At 40.8% G+C, this 18,695-nt stretch overlaps 1 protein-coding gene across 3 annotated transcripts in view; it reads left to right on the top strand.

Moving 5' to 3' along the window:
• The window catches only part of LOC137653558 (centromere-associated protein E-like), an 892,913-nt gene that overhangs the window by 709,741 nt on the left and 164,477 nt on the right, over nt 1-18,695 (top strand). For all 3 annotated transcript variants that reach the window (XM_068387057.1, XM_068387056.1, XM_068387055.1), the window contains one exon: nt 488-571. In XM_068387057.1, the coding sequence (XP_068243158.1) occupies nt 488-571 (84 nt within the window). The remainder of the gene's footprint in view (nt 1-487; nt 572-18,695) is intronic.

The following is an 18,695-nucleotide window of genomic DNA, read 5'->3' as shown; positions in this document are numbered from 1 at the left end:
GTTACTGATCTTAGTATATTTTACATTCTTTGTTCATTATTTTTCATACATACTTCATTTTTAATTTATCTACTCCCTCTTCACACTAGACTGCTTTCCCTGTTAGAGTACTTGGGCTAGTGGCATCCAGCTTTTCAAACTAGGGTTGTAGCTTCGCTATTATTATTATTATTATTATTATTATTATTATTATTATTATTATTATTAGCTACAACCCTAGTTGGAAAAGAAAGATGATATAAGCACAAGTGCTCCAAGAGGGAAAAATAGCCCAGTGAGGAAAGGAAATAGGGAAATAAATAAACGATACAAGAAGTAAGGAGCAATTAAAATAAAATAGTTTAAAAACCGTTACAACATTGAAACAGATATTTCATTTATAAACTATAAAAATACAGTACTTGTGTCAGCCTGTTCAATATAAAAACATTTGCTGCAAGTATAGACTTTTGAACTTATGCTAAATTTTACTATTGTTTTATTTCAGGTGTTGTTTCCGTTAACAGTCAGAGTGGCGATGATGATACTCATGAAGTTGAAGGGTCCAAATATGAATTAGTTGTACTAAAAGGTATGGTGTTTAAATCTTTATAATTGACATAACATTTAAATAATTTCCATCAGTCAATTTTTCACGCATAACACCAAGGTTGATAACATAGTTTGCATACCTATTATGTTAATGTTATCATTTAAACATAGTTTACCTGGTAGTCACCATGCTTTAAACATCAACGCCACCAGCTTCCCAACCCATAAAAAAAATTAGCTCACTTTCTCTCTCATATCTCCCTTCCCCTTGATGCTCAGTAGACTGGTTAGGTGGTATCACAGGAGAACAGAACCTATCTATCCACCTATCTAGGTGTCATGTCTTCGATTTGGGCTGTTGTCAATTGCCTCCACCTGGTCCTGTCTTTAGCTCTCTGTATAAATTGTCCAGCTGTTACATTCTCATTTACATCCTTTAGTAAGCTGTTCAGAAATGATTTCCTTTGCTGGCCTCTTGCTCTTCTCCCCTCTATCTTTCCCATAGGGCACAAAAGTTTGATCTTTTCTCTTATTATATGTCCCAGAAATTCCATATGCCTCCTGCTTATCTCATTTAGAAGTGATTCTCAATATATCTTCATTTGTTACTTTATCAGTCCATGAGATCTTCAAAATTCTTCTGTAAACCACAATTCAATTGCATTTATTTTCTTTTTCAAGTTCTTGTTTAATATCCATGGCTCTAAGCCATAAGTAATTGTGGACCATGCATAGGTTCTTAGTACTCTAACTCAAGTCTGAATTCATATCCTGTTGTTTTTTAATAGAGTTTTCATACGGTTGAATGCATTTTTTGCTATTATCACTCGTTTCTCTTCTGCTTCTTTATAACATCTTGCATCATGTGTTATTATACTACCAAAATATACAAAGGCATTTGTTTGTTTTATTATTGCTTTGTCCAATATTTGTCTTATATGATGTTGCAATTTGGAGGTTCCAGGTTTTTTTATGCTACTACCACCTCTGTTTTCATCCAGTTAATTTTTAGTCCCATGTTTTCACTCTTGCTTTTTACTGTGTCAAGAAGTATTTGCAGTTTCCCTTCTGGGTCAGCTATTATCACAGTGTCATCTGCAAATCTAGTGTTATATACATTTTCTCCTCCAACTAATATTTCTTTCATTTCTGATTTACTTCTTAGTATAATTTCTCCATATATAGAGAAGTCTGGTGACATTACAAATCCTTGTCTTATTCTTCGTTTTATTTCTATCCATGGTGTTAAATTATTCTCAATAATAACTGCAGCTTCCTGACTAGTCCTATTAATACCAAGAGTATAATTGTCATTGCCAATACTAGATAGATCAGCCTCTTCTGCACCTACTTGATTAATGGGTAATCTGGTGGTAAAACTTGAAAGAGTTAAACCATATATTTTTGTCAGGGAAATTGTTATGAAAAACATAGGGCAGAAGAATTTGAGTTTGCATTACGTTAGTCAATGATAAAATCAAGTGAATTTGTAACAAACAGGAATGGGAATGGCAGTTGAATTGTTAATAGGGTAGTTTGTCTATGGTACGAAGGGGCAGTTCCACCCTTTTGCCTGTCGGAGACTGCATCGAATCATTAGTATTTAGTCTAGCGATTAAAGAATTGAAACAGTTATCAATGTTATGGAGGGATTTTCTAAATTTAATGGTAGGATGAATAAGTTTGAGAGAAGTCCATATATCATCATCATCATCTGTTATGAGTCCAGTGTAGAACAAAGGTCCCAGAAATATCCTTCCACTCACATCTGTTGATGGACATTCTAAGCCATTTTATACCAACAATTTTTCATATTTTGTTAATCCATCATCTTCTCTTCATTCCCCTGCTACTCAGTAATATCTAAAGACCCATTTTGTTACTCTTAATGTTTTTCTGTTATCTGTCATTCTCATTATATGTCCTGGCCAGGTCCATTTCTTTTTCTTGTTAGAATATCCTCTATTTTAGTTTGCTTTTGTATCCATGCTGCTCTTTTTCTGTCTCTGTGTTAATTCCATCATTATTCTTTTCATAACTCTTTGAGTTATAACTAGCTTATGTTCTAAGGCTTTAGTTAAGCTCCAAGTTTCTGATGCTCAAGTTAATACTGATATGACCATTTGATTAAATACTTTAATTTTTAGAGAATGTGGCATTTTACTTTTCGTGGTCTCATTATGTTCACTAAAAGTTCTCCATCCGATGCTTATCTTTCTTTTAATATCAGTTTCATGTCCTGGGGAAACACTGTCTTTCCTAAGTAGATACAAAACAGATTTTGAGCGAAGCGAAAAATCTATTTTTGGGTGAGATAGCCATGTCGTCCTGATGGAAGGTTCCTATAAGTAGCTTCCTAAGGGATATTTGACTACAGTGATATTCCCAGAGAATTTACCTTTAGGTCTCCAGAATTCTAACTCCTGGCGCAAATATCCTTAAAATTTCTCTTAAGGATATCGCATAAATCAGGGGACGTATATCTTGATACGACACATAGCAATCTTCACCCCCGAATAGCGTTTTCACTTCTAGGAGGAAAGTGGCAAAAATAGAAGGGGAGCCGTTATCAAGGTACCCTTTCTCCCTTACTACTACTGAGTATCTAGATAGCGCTGTATGTCAATCCAGCGCGCTATTCGTTGTAGCGTTGAGCATGGTGCTACATTTATAGTAATTTCGAGAGGGATCCTCCAAGGCCTTTTCTTGTAGAAAAACAGGGCGGGTCCATCAGGACGACATGGCTATCTCACCCTGTTTTTTGGGCTCAAGCCATGTCGTCCTGGTGGAAGCCTACCAGAGAATTACTAGAAAGTACTGTATCTGTGGATTTTTAAAGTGCCTTAACCTTGGGACAGTTTTTCCTTTTGGTCATCCAGACCATTGAGACATGACGTTACCGTTATACGTCATTACTGCTAAACATAAACCATCTTACTGCTTCCTGCCCCCTGCAGGGAAGAGTCATACTAGACGTAGGAAAGGAGTCTCAAGGTTTGCATATAACATATGAACAAACATAGTATCAACTACATAAAGGTCTCGCTGTATGTATAACAAATTGGAACAAACATTGCCAGAAAATGTTTGTATCAGTATAAGAACAAAGGTATTAGCTATACATATTGTTCATAAGTAAATATATGCAGTTTATTAAAGGGTAATAAAACTCTGATATATTTTTATTGAAAATAAATTGTAGGGCGAAATAAGATGCAAATACACATTGATAATTTATTGGTAATAAATGACCAACATAAAGTAACATGTATAACATAATGTTAATAAATGCAATAAGAAACATATCCAACAATCAATGCACAGAGAATATTTGTTTTCACCTGAAAGGGAAAGGATATTAATGCCACTGTAAATCCAAAAATTTGCTAAATTTTCTAATATGCATTTCTGTGATATTGAGTGTCTATTCATACTGTGTAAATACACACGGCACAAGTGTTATCTCTATGTTTCTTCACCTCAACTAAATAGAACCGTCCTTAATGTCACCTTGGTGACACTTATTTCAAAGTATTGCACTGAGAAGTGTCAACACCTTCACCCTTTTCATTGATGGTTCCAATCAATTCAATGTTCATCGCAGCACTAGACGACAGGTTTTAGTACACTACCTGCCACCACCACGTATCGCTTGAGTTCATGCACTTGCTTCGCATAATGCTTGTAGAACACTCTGGATGACTTCCATCCAGTGTATGAGCGAAGACGCTCAAAATCCATATACTGAAAAACGTTCAGTGATAAAGCGATTTTTCTTGGATCATGACCTGCAGGTGTACTGTCAGGATCCGCTCTGCGAATAAAATAGGTGATTTTCGCCCTTAGTTGTTTCAGGGATAGGTTTGATCCTGAGGTTTTTCCTTTAAAGAGCTGTCGTCCCCTGAAGTCTGAAGTTCTCCGAAGATAGACCTTTAGACACTCCACTGGACACAGCGAGATATCTTCCTTCAGAGGGCAGATTCTCCAGGGACCCCATCTTTCGGTGGGTAGCTCGTTCTTAGCGAGAAATGTTGGATCAGGAAAAAGATTCAGTTCGCCCACTTCTGTGAACTGAATATGGCCCTCATCTCTGGATAGGGCCACTATTTCACTAACTCTGGCCCCTGAGGCTATAGCAAACAAGAAAATAACTTTTTGAGTCAAGTCTTTCAGAGAGCAATCATCATTGTTCACTGTTGAAGCAAAGTGTAGGACCTTGTCCAAGGACCATGAAATAGGCTTCGGAGGGGCTGCAGGCCTGAGTCTAGCACAAGCCTTAGGGATCTTGTTAAAGATTTCGTTTGACAAGTCTACTTGGAAGGCGTATAGCAGAGGTCTAGTCAGAGCTGATTTACATGTGGTTATCGTATTGGCGGCCAGACCTTGTTTATGAAGGTGGATAAAGAAGGACAAACAGAAGTCCATTGAGATTTCTTTTGGTCCTTTTGCTTTGACGAAAGCAACCCACTTTTCCCAAGATGATTCTTATTGTCTTCTGGTTGACTTAGACTTACATTCTTCTAAGAAGTCTATACCGCCTTTTGAGATCCCAAATCTTTTCTTTACTGCTAAGGAGAGAAAATCATGAGATGAAGGCTTTGGGTTCTCTGTGATGAAGAGGAGACAGTCGACTTCTGTACCTGTTGAGACAGTACTGGGTCCGGCAGAGGGACCAGCCTCAGCTTCAGTTCCAATACGAGAGGGAACCAGTTGATCTTTGGCGACTTGTGAGCCACTAGAGCTGTCGTTCCCCGAAAGGATCTCAGCTTGTTGAGGACCTTCATTAAGAGATTGGTTGGGGAGGGAACAGGTAGATCCGGTTCCATCTGTTCCAGTCGAAGGACATGGCGTCCGTCACTTCCGCTAGAGGGTCATCGTATGGGGCCACATAACAAGGTAGCTTCTTGTTGTCGCTCGTCGCGAAGAGGTTGATCTGCAGTTTTGGGACTTGACGAAAGATGAAGGAGAATGAGCCTGCGTCTAGGGACCATTTTGACTCTATCGGCGTGAGTCTGGATAGAGTGTCCGCCGTCACATTGTGGAACCCGTGAAGGTGAACTGCTGATAAATGCCATCTCTTCTTTTCCGCCTGGCGGAAGATGGACAAAATCACTTGGTTGATTTAGGGCGATCTCGAGCCTTGACGATTCAGACATCTCACTATCACCTCGCTGTCCAGGATCAGTCTTATATGGGCTGATTTGCGAGGGGACAGTTTCTTCGGTGTCAGAAAGACTGCCGTGGCCTTCAAAATGTTGATGTGGAAGGTCTTGAATAGAGAAGACCAAGTCCTTTAGACTTTCCGTTGATGGGAGTGACCTCCCCATCCTTCCTTTGAGGCATCCGTATGGATGATGACTGAAGGAGGTGGTTGCAAGGGTATGGTCCTCTTTAGGTTCTTGGCTTTTGACCGTGGCTTTAGAAATGATCGTAGTTGGGTCGGTATCGGTCTTCTTAGATCTCTTCGAGCATTTGATGCGTATCTTCTCCAGACTCCTGACGCATCTTTTAGCTGTGCTCCTAGCACTGGGTCAGTCACTGATGCAAACTGGAGAGAGCCCAGTACTCTTTCCTGTTGGTGTCTTGAGATCCTGTCGGATTTCAGTAGTCTCTTGACAGTTCCTGCTATCTCTCTCCTCTTCCCTGGGGGGATGGAGAGATGGTGTGACTTTAAGTTCCAATGTATTCCTAGCCATTGAAACTCTTGAGCTGGAGATAATCGAGACTTCTTGACGTTGATCTTGAATCCCAGATGTTCCAGGAATTGGATCACTTTCTTAGATGCTTGCATACACTCCATCCTGGATGCTGCCCACACCAGCCAGTCGTCCAGGTATGCTACTACCTGGACACTTTCTAGGCGTAATTGTTGAACGACTGCGTCTGCAAGCTTTGTAAAAATTTTTGGGGCTATGTTTAGTCCAAAGGGCATGGCTCTGAAGACATACTTCTTCTGTAGCCTGAATCCTAGGTAGGAGGAGAGGGGCGGTTGATTGAAATATGCCAGTAGGCATCTGCCAGGTCTATCGAGACTGTGTACGCCCCTTTTGGTAACAGGGTCCTTATGTGTTGAAGGGTTAACATCGTGAACTTGTTGTTTTCTATGAACTTGTTGAGTGGTGACAAGTCCAGAATGACTGAGTTTGTCTGAGTCCTTCTTGGGAACACAAAACAGCCTTCCTTGGAATTTGATGGACTTTACCCTCCTTATCACCCGCTTGCTCAAAAGTCCTACGGTGTATTCTTCCAGTACGGGGGTGGAGTGTTGGAAGAATTGAGGAAATGGTGGTGGAGCCTCCCTCCAGCTCCATCCGAGTCCATTTTTGATTAGGCTGTGGGCCCAAGGATCGAAGGTCCAACAATCCTGAAATAGTTGGAGTCTTCCTCCTACCGGAAGCATCTCATTGCTTCGATAGTGTCGGAGGACTTACCTCCTTGACCGTGTCCTCCCTTACCCCCTTTACCGTGTCCTCCCTTACCCCCTTTACCTCTTGGGGGGGTATCTATAGGAGCCCCGTTTAGACCCTCTACCCTTGGGACGAAAGGTAGTGGTCTGCCTTTTGAATGCAGGGTTGAACGCTGGTGACTGGGCGACCAGCTGCTGAGGCACCATCTGATAAATTGGTTGGGGTTAAGCCACCATCTGGGGCACCGCAGTTATGGCAACTGTGGGATGTTGTTATTGCTGCTGTCTGGCAGGGCAAGAGGGCAACCTGGGTCTTTTGGTCTTCCTCTTAGGCTGGCGACCCTCATTCGGGGAAGACTTCCTCTTCGCCGACATGCCCCACTTCTGGAGAAGGTTTCTATTCTCTGTGGCGGCCTTGTCTACGACTTCCTTGACCACTTCACTCGGGAAGAGGTCCTTTCCCCAGATATTGGAAGCTATCAGCTTCCTGGGTTCGTGCTTTACTGAAGCAAAAGCAAACACAAACTCCCTACATGCACGTCTGGGTTTGACAAAGCCATACAGGTCCTTGACCACAGTAGCCAAATGCGTTTTGGCCATGACCATATTCATATCTGGGGTTCTACTATTGCTTGCCGTCGCCTCTAGACAAATCTGGATATATAGAGCTGTGGCAAGTCTTTCCTTTGTCTCTTGCTCCCTACGCAAGGGAAAGTCAGACAGCTTAGGGAGATTTTCACTGAACTGACGTCCAACAATATCTGCCTCCAACTTCCCAACTGAGAAGGTAAGGTGGACTTCCTTCCAGTCCTTATCTTCCGTGGACAGGGCTAAAGATAAAGGTCTACACTCATCGAGTGTAGGGCAAGGTTTGCCTGCCTCTATTGCCTTCATGACTGCCTTAAAACCATTTGATGTAAAGGGAAAGGCTGACGAAGCTGGAGCAAAAAAGGTGGGATGTTTCTTGCTAAGGGCTGACACTTTCGAGTTAGTGAAGCCCTTCTGCTTCAGGCTACTTGATAAAAGAGCCTGAGCTTTCTCGTGGTCAAGTACTATGACCTCCTTCGGTTCTGTCTCCTCCTTGGATGTTGGCTCCGTCTTCAGACGGATGAAGCAGTTTGGGTAAGACTGAAAGCTGGGCCAGAATTCAATTTCCTCTATAAGGACAGTCACCAGCTTCTCTGATATGAAGCTCTAGCCACTGGTAATAGGCATGTAATCTGCATACCTCCAGGGATTAACTTCAGAGCAAGGTGGAAGATCTTGAACATTGAGACTCTTGTGAGACCCACGGGACGTGGTGAGATGGGCCATTTTTCTTTGTCATTCAGCGTCCCTTTCTTCGTTTTGCTTGCGAAGACTCTCCATCATTGCCATGAGACTGACCATTGCCTGTCTCATGTCATCTGATGGAGGGGCAGAAGACGTAGAGGGTAACGGCTCTGGGGCCGGAACTGACGAAAGAGACTCCGATTCGACATCATCCCCTTCTTCGGGAGCCAAGGTGGAGTCCTCCTCGAGACCTTCCGCTAGAAGGTCCATCTCGGTGTCCTCAGACACTTCCGACATCCTCTCGTCTAGGTGGATATCCTTCATTGCGTCGGAGACGTCCATATTTACGGCAATCTGGACGCGAGGGATCTCAGGTCGAGGCTGGGGTATGACAGCTTCCACACACGCCTTTGGGAACAGCATGGAATGCATCCGTTCACTAGGAAGGTAAGGTCCCGTGGGGTTCTTTTGAAAGCCACGAACCCATCTGCGCAGCTTCCCTCGTGCTGCATCCCTTGACTCCACTGTCTTGGGGTCATCAAAAGCCTCGGTAACCAAGGCCTTGCAAATCTTGCAGTCCTGGGGGTCCCAGTACCTGAGAGGTCCCTTGGAAGTGGCGCAGGGAGCAAGAGCCCTGCACTCTTCATGGCCACAGAAGTCCTTGCTCCTCATGTTGCAGAAGACTTGAAGGCACTTGGGATGGTCCTCCTGTAAAGAGAGGAAAATTAAATGAGTATGCGGTAGTTCATCTCACCTGGTAAACTATATAAAATATTATCATTAATATTTTTGCATTATAGCTTAGGATAGGCAAGCTAGAAGGGAATTAGGAAATACACATACTTGTGTTTCCTGTCCAGCCAATTGCTGTGACCTCCCTCAAAATTAAAACCTAGAGTTTTCCTATTCAGGAAACCCAAGGGAAGGATTCTAACCTCTAAGGATAGATAAGTGTAACTTAACACTGACTTTTCCCAAGGTTTTAATAATGTAGGTAAACTGTAACTGATCATCTATCAGTATGTTGAAAGAAATCTTTTCCTTCAATATAGAACTGATCTCAACAATCGACTGTGCAAGGATACACGGGGTATGTTGGAAAATAACTACTGTATATTATATACTATAGTTTTCTGTCTGCAGTATGATCTATACTGCAAATATACTGGCTACTGTATAATCATATACTGTAGTTTGCCGGCTAGGCTAGCACCCGGCGGCACGATCCAGCCGGTGATGGGGTAGTGCCCGGCTGCACTGGCCCAGCCGGCTGGGTTAGTACCTGGCGGCAATAGCTGACAGAGAGAGAGAAAACATGGAGTGAAGGGTACCTTATTAAATGTTTGCTAACAATGAATAAGGGTGTAAGTACTTAATCTTACTGCCTTCCTCCAGAAGGAGGGTTCAAATGGAAGGGGAGAATGTATCATTCAGGCTTCCATCCAAACACAAACCGTTGCCAGTCACTGCCAACCGCTGGTATGTGGATGGCAGTCCAAGAGAGGACTGAAGAACACCCTACAGAATAGGGGTCTCCCACCGGCAGCCGGCAAAGCTTTTCCCGGAGCCTTGCGTCCATAAGGGAAGGCTGAGCGACTAAACAGCTGCTATGTAGGAGCCCCGGCCGGCCCCACAACCCGCTGGCAAGCGGTGAGATTGTAGGACAATGGCCAAAGGGTTGCGATGGCTAGGCCGTCGCTAAAGGACAGAGGGGGTAGGGAAAAGGGTCCTGTATGAAGTGTGGAAGGAGGCGGCAGGGTTGCCGGCCCTATCACACAACGAAGAAACTGTTTCAATATCGGCGCCATCCTAGGCGGCAGAAGAATATCTATTCTTCAACCTAGGGTCTGCTGAAATAGAGTTAAGGGGGAGGCGGCAGACTTGCCGCCCCCTCTTAACATGGGAGAAACATCGTTTCAGTACTGGCGCCATCCTAGGCGGCAGAAGAATGTCTATTCTTCAGCCTAGGGTCTGCCAGCACAGGACTAGTCTTCTAGACTGCAGGGGAGAAGGTGGCAGCATCATACAACCACTTCAAGTGGGGCTTAGGGAGTTCTAGCCTCCTATGCCGGCGGCTGAGGCCGGCAGGGGAGTGACTACTCACCGTGCTGCCCAGCCACCGGCAAAAGACTGAATACTCTGAGGCTCTGTCAAAAATCCAAAGTCGGCTATCTGCTGGCAAGGGAAAGAGACAGAAAACACTAGCCTAGTAAAGCCGGTGTCTACTCAATGGTAAGACCAAGATCGGGTTGTAGCCTATGGCTGCACTCAGTAGGAGGGATTACCCTAAATCTCCATTGGAGATGAGTATCAATTTATATAATAATTCTCGGAGATATCTATCTCTGCCTGAATTGATAAAACAACACATGTGGGTAAACTGGGGACATGTATGAAAGTATACTAAAGCAGCTAGGCTAGTCACCTAGTGCCAGGTAAGATTCGGTTACCTTAATCGCCGAAACTCTTTCGTATACAATCGATGGGGAAGAGGAAATATATGCAATCAATATATCTTACAAGTATAAATTGCCTAAATAGCTTCATATTTAAATGCTATTACAACTAGGAATGTCGTTTATATCATGCATGAAGGTAAACTAAAGCGCGTAGGCTAGGACGCCTAGTGCGGGTGAGGTTCGGTTACCTAAATTACTGAAACACTAAAGAATACAATCGGCATAGTATATAACTTCCTAGAATATTATAACTGAATAGCTTTGTAAATATTCATGCTATTAAAGCCGGGAAAGTCATTCAGACTAACTAAATAACACATGCGTTATGAACGACAGCGCCCATGGCGCCTCCGGTGACGGCGAAGCTCCAACTCTTAAAATTAATCTAATTTCACTGTGAGGCAGGAGCTAAAATTTATACACTTGTAAAGATCAAATACTCAATTTTCCAGAGGCAGAAGAGGCTGGAGATTGCATAATAAATCCAAAAAACCAGAGCGTAACGAAAGAGCAACAGGGAAAATCACCGTGCGAGATCGCTACAACTATAAGAAATAGGCGCTGGGTTGACATACAGCGCCATCTAGATACTCAGTAATAGGAAGGGTACCTTGATAACTGCTCCCCTTCTATTTTTGCCACTTTCCCTCATCGAAGCGAAAATGCTATTCGGGGTGAAGATTGCTATGTGTTGTATCAAGATAAACATCCCCTGATTTATGCGATATCCTTAAGAGAAATCTTAAGGGTATTCGCTCCAGGAGTTAGAATAATGGAGATCTAAAGGTAAATTCTCTGGGAATATCACTGTAGTCAAATATCCCTTAGGAAGCTACTTATAGGAACCTTCCATCAGGACGACATGGCTTGAGCCCAAAAATAACAATCTCTAGAGGTATGTCTATAACCCTTATTTGTTGTCTCTCTGCATTTTCATTAAACATTATCTTAGTTTTGTTCATATTTATTTTCTGTCAATCATTACCACTTTCTCTTCAAATCTTCAATCATCTTTTGCAATTCCTCTGGTGATTAACTAACCACAACTAAACAATCTTTAGAGGTTTGTCTATAACCCTTATTTGTTGTGTCTCTACATTTTCATTAACATTATCTTAGTTTTACTCATATTCATTTTCAGTCCATTACTGCTTTCTCCTTTCAAATCTTCGATCATCTTTAGCACCTCCTCCGATGATTGACTAAACACAACTATATCATCTGTAAATCTTAAGTTGTTAAGGTATTCTCCATTAATGTTAATACCTATATTTTCCTAATCTGAATATGGATAACTTCTAGACATGCTATGAATAATTTAGGAGAGATGGGATCTCCCTGTCTAACTCCTTTCTCAATTGGAATTTTCTCACTATCTTTATGTAGTTTTAGGATTGCTGTTATTTCCTTATAGATATTTTCAAGTGTTGTAACGTAAGATTCATCTGTTCCTTGTCTTTGAAGGGCTTTCATTACTGCTGAAGTTTTGACAAAATTAAGAGCTTTCTCAAAGTAAGTAAATGTCATACCTAACAGTTTTTCATAATTTTGTTGATTTTCCCATTAGCTGGTTAATTACATGCATATGGTCATTTCTTGAATACCCACATCTAAAGCCTGCCTGCTCTCTTGGTTGACTAAAGCCCAGGGCACTAGTACATTGGATTCTTCTCTCCACTTACAGCTCATTCTCCTTTGGCTTACACTTACACCGAATAGTCTGGCCTATTCTTTACATTTTCTCCTCTGCCCTCATACACCTAACAACACCAAGATTACTAAACAATTTTTCACTCAAGGGGTTAACTACTGCACTGTAATTGTTCAGTGGCTACTTTCCTCTTGGTAAGGGTAGAAGAGACTTTAGCTATGGTAAACTGATCGTATGGTAGAAATCATTTGCAATTTTTTTCACTGCATCTTTTTTTGTTGATATTTCCATTCGCATCCTTTAAAGCAAACATATGTAGGCACCCTGTTCCAAGTGTTTTTCATCAATTTGATGCTCTCTTTAGTATTTCCTTATTTTTTGTCTTAGTGTTCATCTCTCTTGGATTTTACCCTCATTTCCAATCTTTTCTTAAGTAGTTTTTTTTTTGTCTTTCCTGATATTTTTTCCCAATGTTGTATAGGAAGTTTTCCTGACAGTTTTCCTTAATCTTGTGTAGGAATTTTTTCTTAGTTTTCCTTAATCTTGTGCAGGAACTTTTCCTGACAGTTTTCCTTAATCTTGTATAGGAATTTTTCCTGATGGTTTACCTTAATTTCGTTTAGGAACTTTTCCACCTATCTATTTTGCTGATTCCAATATAAATTTTGTTAAATTACTGTTCAATTCTTCTTGGGTGAGGCCGAATAATTTCCATCACTGAAAATTAGCATGGTTTCATATATGCTAGCTCTCTTATTTTACAAAAAGATTTTAAATTATTACAACTTACATTTAGGAAACAAAAAATTTCATACTCTAACTTATACAAAAGACAATATCAAACTTCTGTAACCTAATCTATTATAGGAAAATGGTTGAATGTATATGTTTATTTTTATGATAATAAACTGTGTATTTTTTGGAATTAGGGAGCCAAGTTTTAGAGATATAAGTGTTGGCACAATTAAAAACGGATTCGAATTCATGGCATATGCCAAAGATTGTTAGGTTTAATTTTCAGTAAACTAATCCTGTATAAGAATATTGTAGAATTTGCAGTATGCGTGGAATGTATTAACCCAAGAGTCACACCTTTTTTCAAAAAGTCTTGGATCCTCACAAGTTCCCCCTAAAAAGCGCGGAACGAGCTGACGTTTTCTCTGGACGTAGTGTTAACACTGGGGAGACTTTAGCATATACTTTGTTTACCTCAGTCGCACTTGGTTCTTTGTGGCGATCGTAATTGTGTTATTTGTGTCTTGCTTTTTTTCCCCTTTTGGGTTCGGGTTGCCGTCCAATTATGCCTTATATATACCCCTTACCATGCCCAAACAGACCATGGATAAGAACAAATGCATTGAAATAGTCACATTGTTCAAAGCAAACCATAAACTACCAGAAATATTGCGTCTCACTGGTGTGAAGCTACAGACAGTGCAGCGCTTGATCAAGCGCTATCGGGAATCTAAGGGAGGCTTGCATTCCTGCCCCTTTGCCAAATCCTGGTAGACCCCGTAAGACGACTTTAAAGACCAGAAAACTTATGTTAAGCAAGGATCCTTCCTTACTTGTCTATCAATAAGTTTTATGGTCCTTAAAGTCATTTTACGGGGTCTACCAGGCTTTGGCAAAGGGGCAGGAACGCAAGCCTACCCAGATTCACCAGTGAGACTCGATATTTCCAGTAATTTATGGTTTGTTTTGAGCAATGTGACTATTTTAATGCGTTTGTTCTTATCCATGGTCTGTTTGGGCATGGTATGGGGTATATATGTAAGGCACAGTTAGAGGGTAACACGAACCCAAAAGGGGACAAAAAGCGGGACACAAAAAACACAATTTCGATTGCCACAAAGAACCAAGTGCGACTGAGGTAAACAAAGCATATGCCAAAGTCTCCCCAGTGTTGACACTACGTCCGGAGAAAACGTCGGCTCGTTCCGTGCTTTTTAGGGGCGACTTGTGAGGATCCAAGACTTTTTGAAAAAAAGGTGTTATCCCTGGGTTATGGCATCAATACATTCCATGCATACTGTATGTGCTTTTTATCCTTATGATAACAAGCTGTGTATTTCAGGTATTAGAGGGTGCAAGTTATAAAGATCTAACAAGGGGAAAAATAAAGATGCATTTGAACTCCTGTTAAATACAATTGAAATATTGGTTAGAATTAATAGGAGCAAAACAGATGCATTAATGGTAATGAGTAATGTAGTTTAATACCCTGGTTTTCTCAGGATGCAGGGTTAAAATCCCATTTCTGGTTTTATCATAGACTTAATAAGAAAATTTGGTACAAATATGTAAAATGATAAGGTAAAATCTTGATTTTATGCATTGATAGCTTGATAGAAATTTGTGCCTTTGCAAATTGCGTAGTATGTGTTTATCTAATCCTATTGAAGAGAAGTTTATGGGTCACCCTGATCTTAATCTTCTTTTGGTTTTCTTGAGCTGTTTTAGAGAAAATCACATCTGTTGGTATGTAAGAGGCTAAAGGTTGTTTACTATTCTGGGGTAGTCTCGTATATGCGGAAGCTCTCTCTGACTTTGTTTCTTATTATGGGGCCATGTTGAATTTGAGTTTAATTGCTAGTGTTATAGACCAGGTGTCTAGCAGAACACAGTTTTGAATGATTACAGGTAGGCAGGCTTTGACTTTTTATAGTAAAACCTATCCTTTCTCTCTCTAGATTTAATCAGGCAGAGCCAGTTACCTTAAGTAATAAAAGATCAGGGAGGGGTAAAAGAGTATCATCATCATCATCATCTCTTCCTACGCCTATTGACGCAAAGGGCCTCGGTCAGATTTCGGCAGTCGTCGTCTGTCTTGAGCTTTTAATTCAATACTTCTCCATTCATCATCACCTACTTCGCGCTTTATAGTCCTAAGCCATGTAGGTCTGGGTCTTCTAATTCTTCTAGTGCCTTGTGGAGCCCAGTTAAATGTTTGGTGAACTAATTTCTCTTGGGGAGTGCAAAGAGCATGCCCAAACCATCTCCATCTACCCCTCATCAAGATCTCATCCACATATGGTAGCCTACTCGAGTAATCTCTCAGTTTCATTTCTAATCCTGTCCTGCCATTTATTACTATTACTATTACTACTTGCTAAACTACAACACTAGTTGGAAAAGCAGGATGCTATAAGCCCAAGGGCCCCAACAGGGAAAATAGCCCAGTGAGGAAAGGAAAAGAGGAAAATAAAATATTTTAAGAAGAGTAACATTAAAATAAATATATCCTATATAAACTATAAAAACTTAACAAAACAGGAAGAAGAGAAATAATATAGAATAGTGTGCTCAATTGTACCCTCAAGCAAGAGAACCCTAACCCTAGACAGTGGAAGACCATGGTACAGAGGCTATGGCACTACCCAGGACTAGAGAACAATGGTTTGATTTTGGAGTGTCCTTCTCCTAGAAGTCTCTCTTCTACCCTTACCAAGAGGAAAGTAGCCACTGAATAATTACAGTGCAGTAACCCTTCAAGTGAAGAAGAATTGTTTGGTAATCTGTGTTGTCAAGTGTATGAGGACAGAGGAGCATATGTAAAGAATAGGCCAGACTATTCAGTGTGTGTGTAGGTAAAGGGAAAATGAACCGTAACCAGAGAGAAGGATCCAGTGTAGTACTGTCTGGTCAGTCAAAAGGCATCATAACTCTCTAGCGGTAGTATCTCAACGTGTGGCTGGTGCCCTAGCCAACCTAACTCCCAATATCCTTTTGAGGGCTTTATTCTCATATCTACTAAATCTATTGGTGATTGTTTCATTGTCATACCATGACTCATGTCCATAGAGTAACATCAATCTCATTAAACTGATATATAGTCAGATTTTTATGTGAAATTTTAGGCGATTTGATTTTCAAATTTTACTTAACCTAGCCATTGTCTGATTTACTTTTAGAAATCTTTCACTAAACTCTAATTCTAAAGACCCTGTATTGGAGATCATTGTTCCTAAATACTTAAATATTCTACCTCATTAATCCTTTCTCCTTCCAATGATATTTCATCTTCCATTGCATACTCCGTTCTCATCATCTCTGTCTTTCTTCGATTTATCTTCAGCCCCACCTCGTGTGATATTTCATGCATTCTGGTAAGTAAGCATTGCAAATCCTGTGGTGTTCTGATAAGAAGGACAGCATCATCAGCATACACTAGGTCTGCTAAATTCCTATCACCAATCCAGTCCAATCTTTCTCCACCATCTCCGACTGTTCTACACATTACAAAGTCCATGAGGAGGATAAACAACATAGGTGATAACACATTCCCTTGGAATATTCCGCTGTTCACTGGAAACTCACTTGATAAGACTCTATTAACATTAACTTTGCACTTGCTCTGCTCATGACCAGACTTAATCAAATTCACATATTTAAGAGGAATTCCATAATAATGCAGGATTCTCCACAAAATTGGTCGGTGCATACTATCAAGGCTTTTTCATAGTCCACAAATACCATCAAAATGGGATTTCTATATTCTACGCATTGCTGTACAAGTTAAAAATAAAAATTTGGTCAGTGCAACTTATACCTTTTCTAAATCCTGCTTGTTCATCTCTCAGCTTTTCATCAATCTTTCTCTCCAGTCTCTTAAGAATAAGCATACTATATATTTTCATAACAACTGACATAAGTGTTATGACTCTAATTATCGCAATCAGTCAGGTCTCCCTTTTTAGCTATTTTCACGAACACTCCTAATTCCCATTCATCAGGTTTGGCCTCTTTATGCCACATTCTACAAAGTAATTTTGTAAGTAGTCTGGGAGTCACTTCATTTTCAACCAGTATCATCTCGGCAGTTATTCCACCGTATCCAGGGGCTTTCCATCTCTTTAGTTTGTTTAGGATAGCTTCGACTTCAAACACACTGAATTCATTCATGGGCACATCAAGGTCTTCATCAGCTTCAGGTATATCAATCAAATTATTCCCTTCATATGTCCTATTCATAACCTCACTAAAGTTTTCCATCTCAATTTAATAATTCAGGGAGGTATATTTAGGCAATATATTAGAGCTATTAAGATTCTTCTTCATCAATGCCTGTAGGTATCTTATTCCAGGTTGCCAAATGCAATCAAAATCGAAGATAAAAGCTCAGGAGCTCAGATACATTATCCTCTCCTAAGATTTTTTGGACCAAGCAATAGTATTCAGCATGCATACATACCAATTAAAGGTGCAGTCACAGCATAGCAAAGTACCAAACCAATCCTACAAAATGTCATGTAATTCTCTTTTTTAGTGCTCAAGCTATTTGGGCTCTGGGCCAATAGTAATGCTTTTGATACCTGAGGGTTTTTTATGGCTATCATACAATTATGGAAGGTAAAGTGCATAAATTTTTTATTCGTATGGTTTGTGAAAACTACATGGTGGTTTGATACAAAATTAAATTAATGTTTTTAGCTTTGTGGAAGTAAAGCATAGAAAATTATTAAGCATTCTATAATCAGGGCAAACAAGCAGCTTCTATTAAGGTTCATTGGATAAAATGTTTTGACTGAGGTTCTAGTCCTGCTCAAACTTGTTAGTTTCTTTGGATGCTGCAACCTCACCATCCTTGGGAGCTAAGGATGGTGGGTTTGGGGAAGCCTTTATGTCTATTTGCTGAGTTATCAGCAGCCATTGCCTGGCCCTTCTTGGTCCTAACTTGGGTGGAGAGGGGCTTGGCCGCTGATCATGTGTATATAGGGTCAGTCTCTAGGGCATTGTCCTGCTTGATAGGGCACTGTCACTGTCCATTGCCTCTGGCATTCATAAGGAACCTTTAAACCTGTAAACTTACCCACTTCTAATAGTGTGAGAGTCGTAATGATGACAGCTTCCTATAGAGTGTGAGAGTCAGTTTGATGACAGCTAGGTAAGAATCTTTAAAATAAACAGAATTCTAATGATATAACTTATTATATAAAAGGGATTTTGACGTAGGAAAAATCTATTTCTGGGCGAGGGACCTGTGCCGCCCAGTGAATAAGCTCCTATTAGCACTTATTCTTAGGTAATTTACTGCTAAATATACCAGAGAAAAAATGTAAAGGAGTGCTAGGTTAACTAGCTCGCTCACCTATTGGTGTCGGTATAGAATTGGGCGTATAATCCAGAGGTCCCGCACTATTTAGATTCATCCACGACAAAGACCCCAATAGAGGAGAGCCGTTCAACCTCACTCGGCACCACCAACTCTGCATCCGCTCAGAACCCAACTCCTTAGCACCCAAAGTTTGGGGACTCCAAGGGAGAGGAGCTGGGAGGGTTCACTGGGCGGCACAGGTCCCTCGCCCAGAAATAGATTTTTCCTACGTCAAAATCCCTTTTCTGGGCTTGAACCTGTGCCGGCCAGTGAATATAT

Source organism: Palaemon carinicauda, chromosome 14, assembly GCF_036898095.1.
Source record: "Palaemon carinicauda isolate YSFRI2023 chromosome 14, ASM3689809v2, whole genome shotgun sequence".
Taxonomy (NCBI): Eukaryota; Metazoa; Arthropoda; class Malacostraca; order Decapoda; family Palaemonidae; genus Palaemon; species Palaemon carinicauda.
This window is presented reverse-complemented; position numbering and strand designations above follow the sequence as displayed.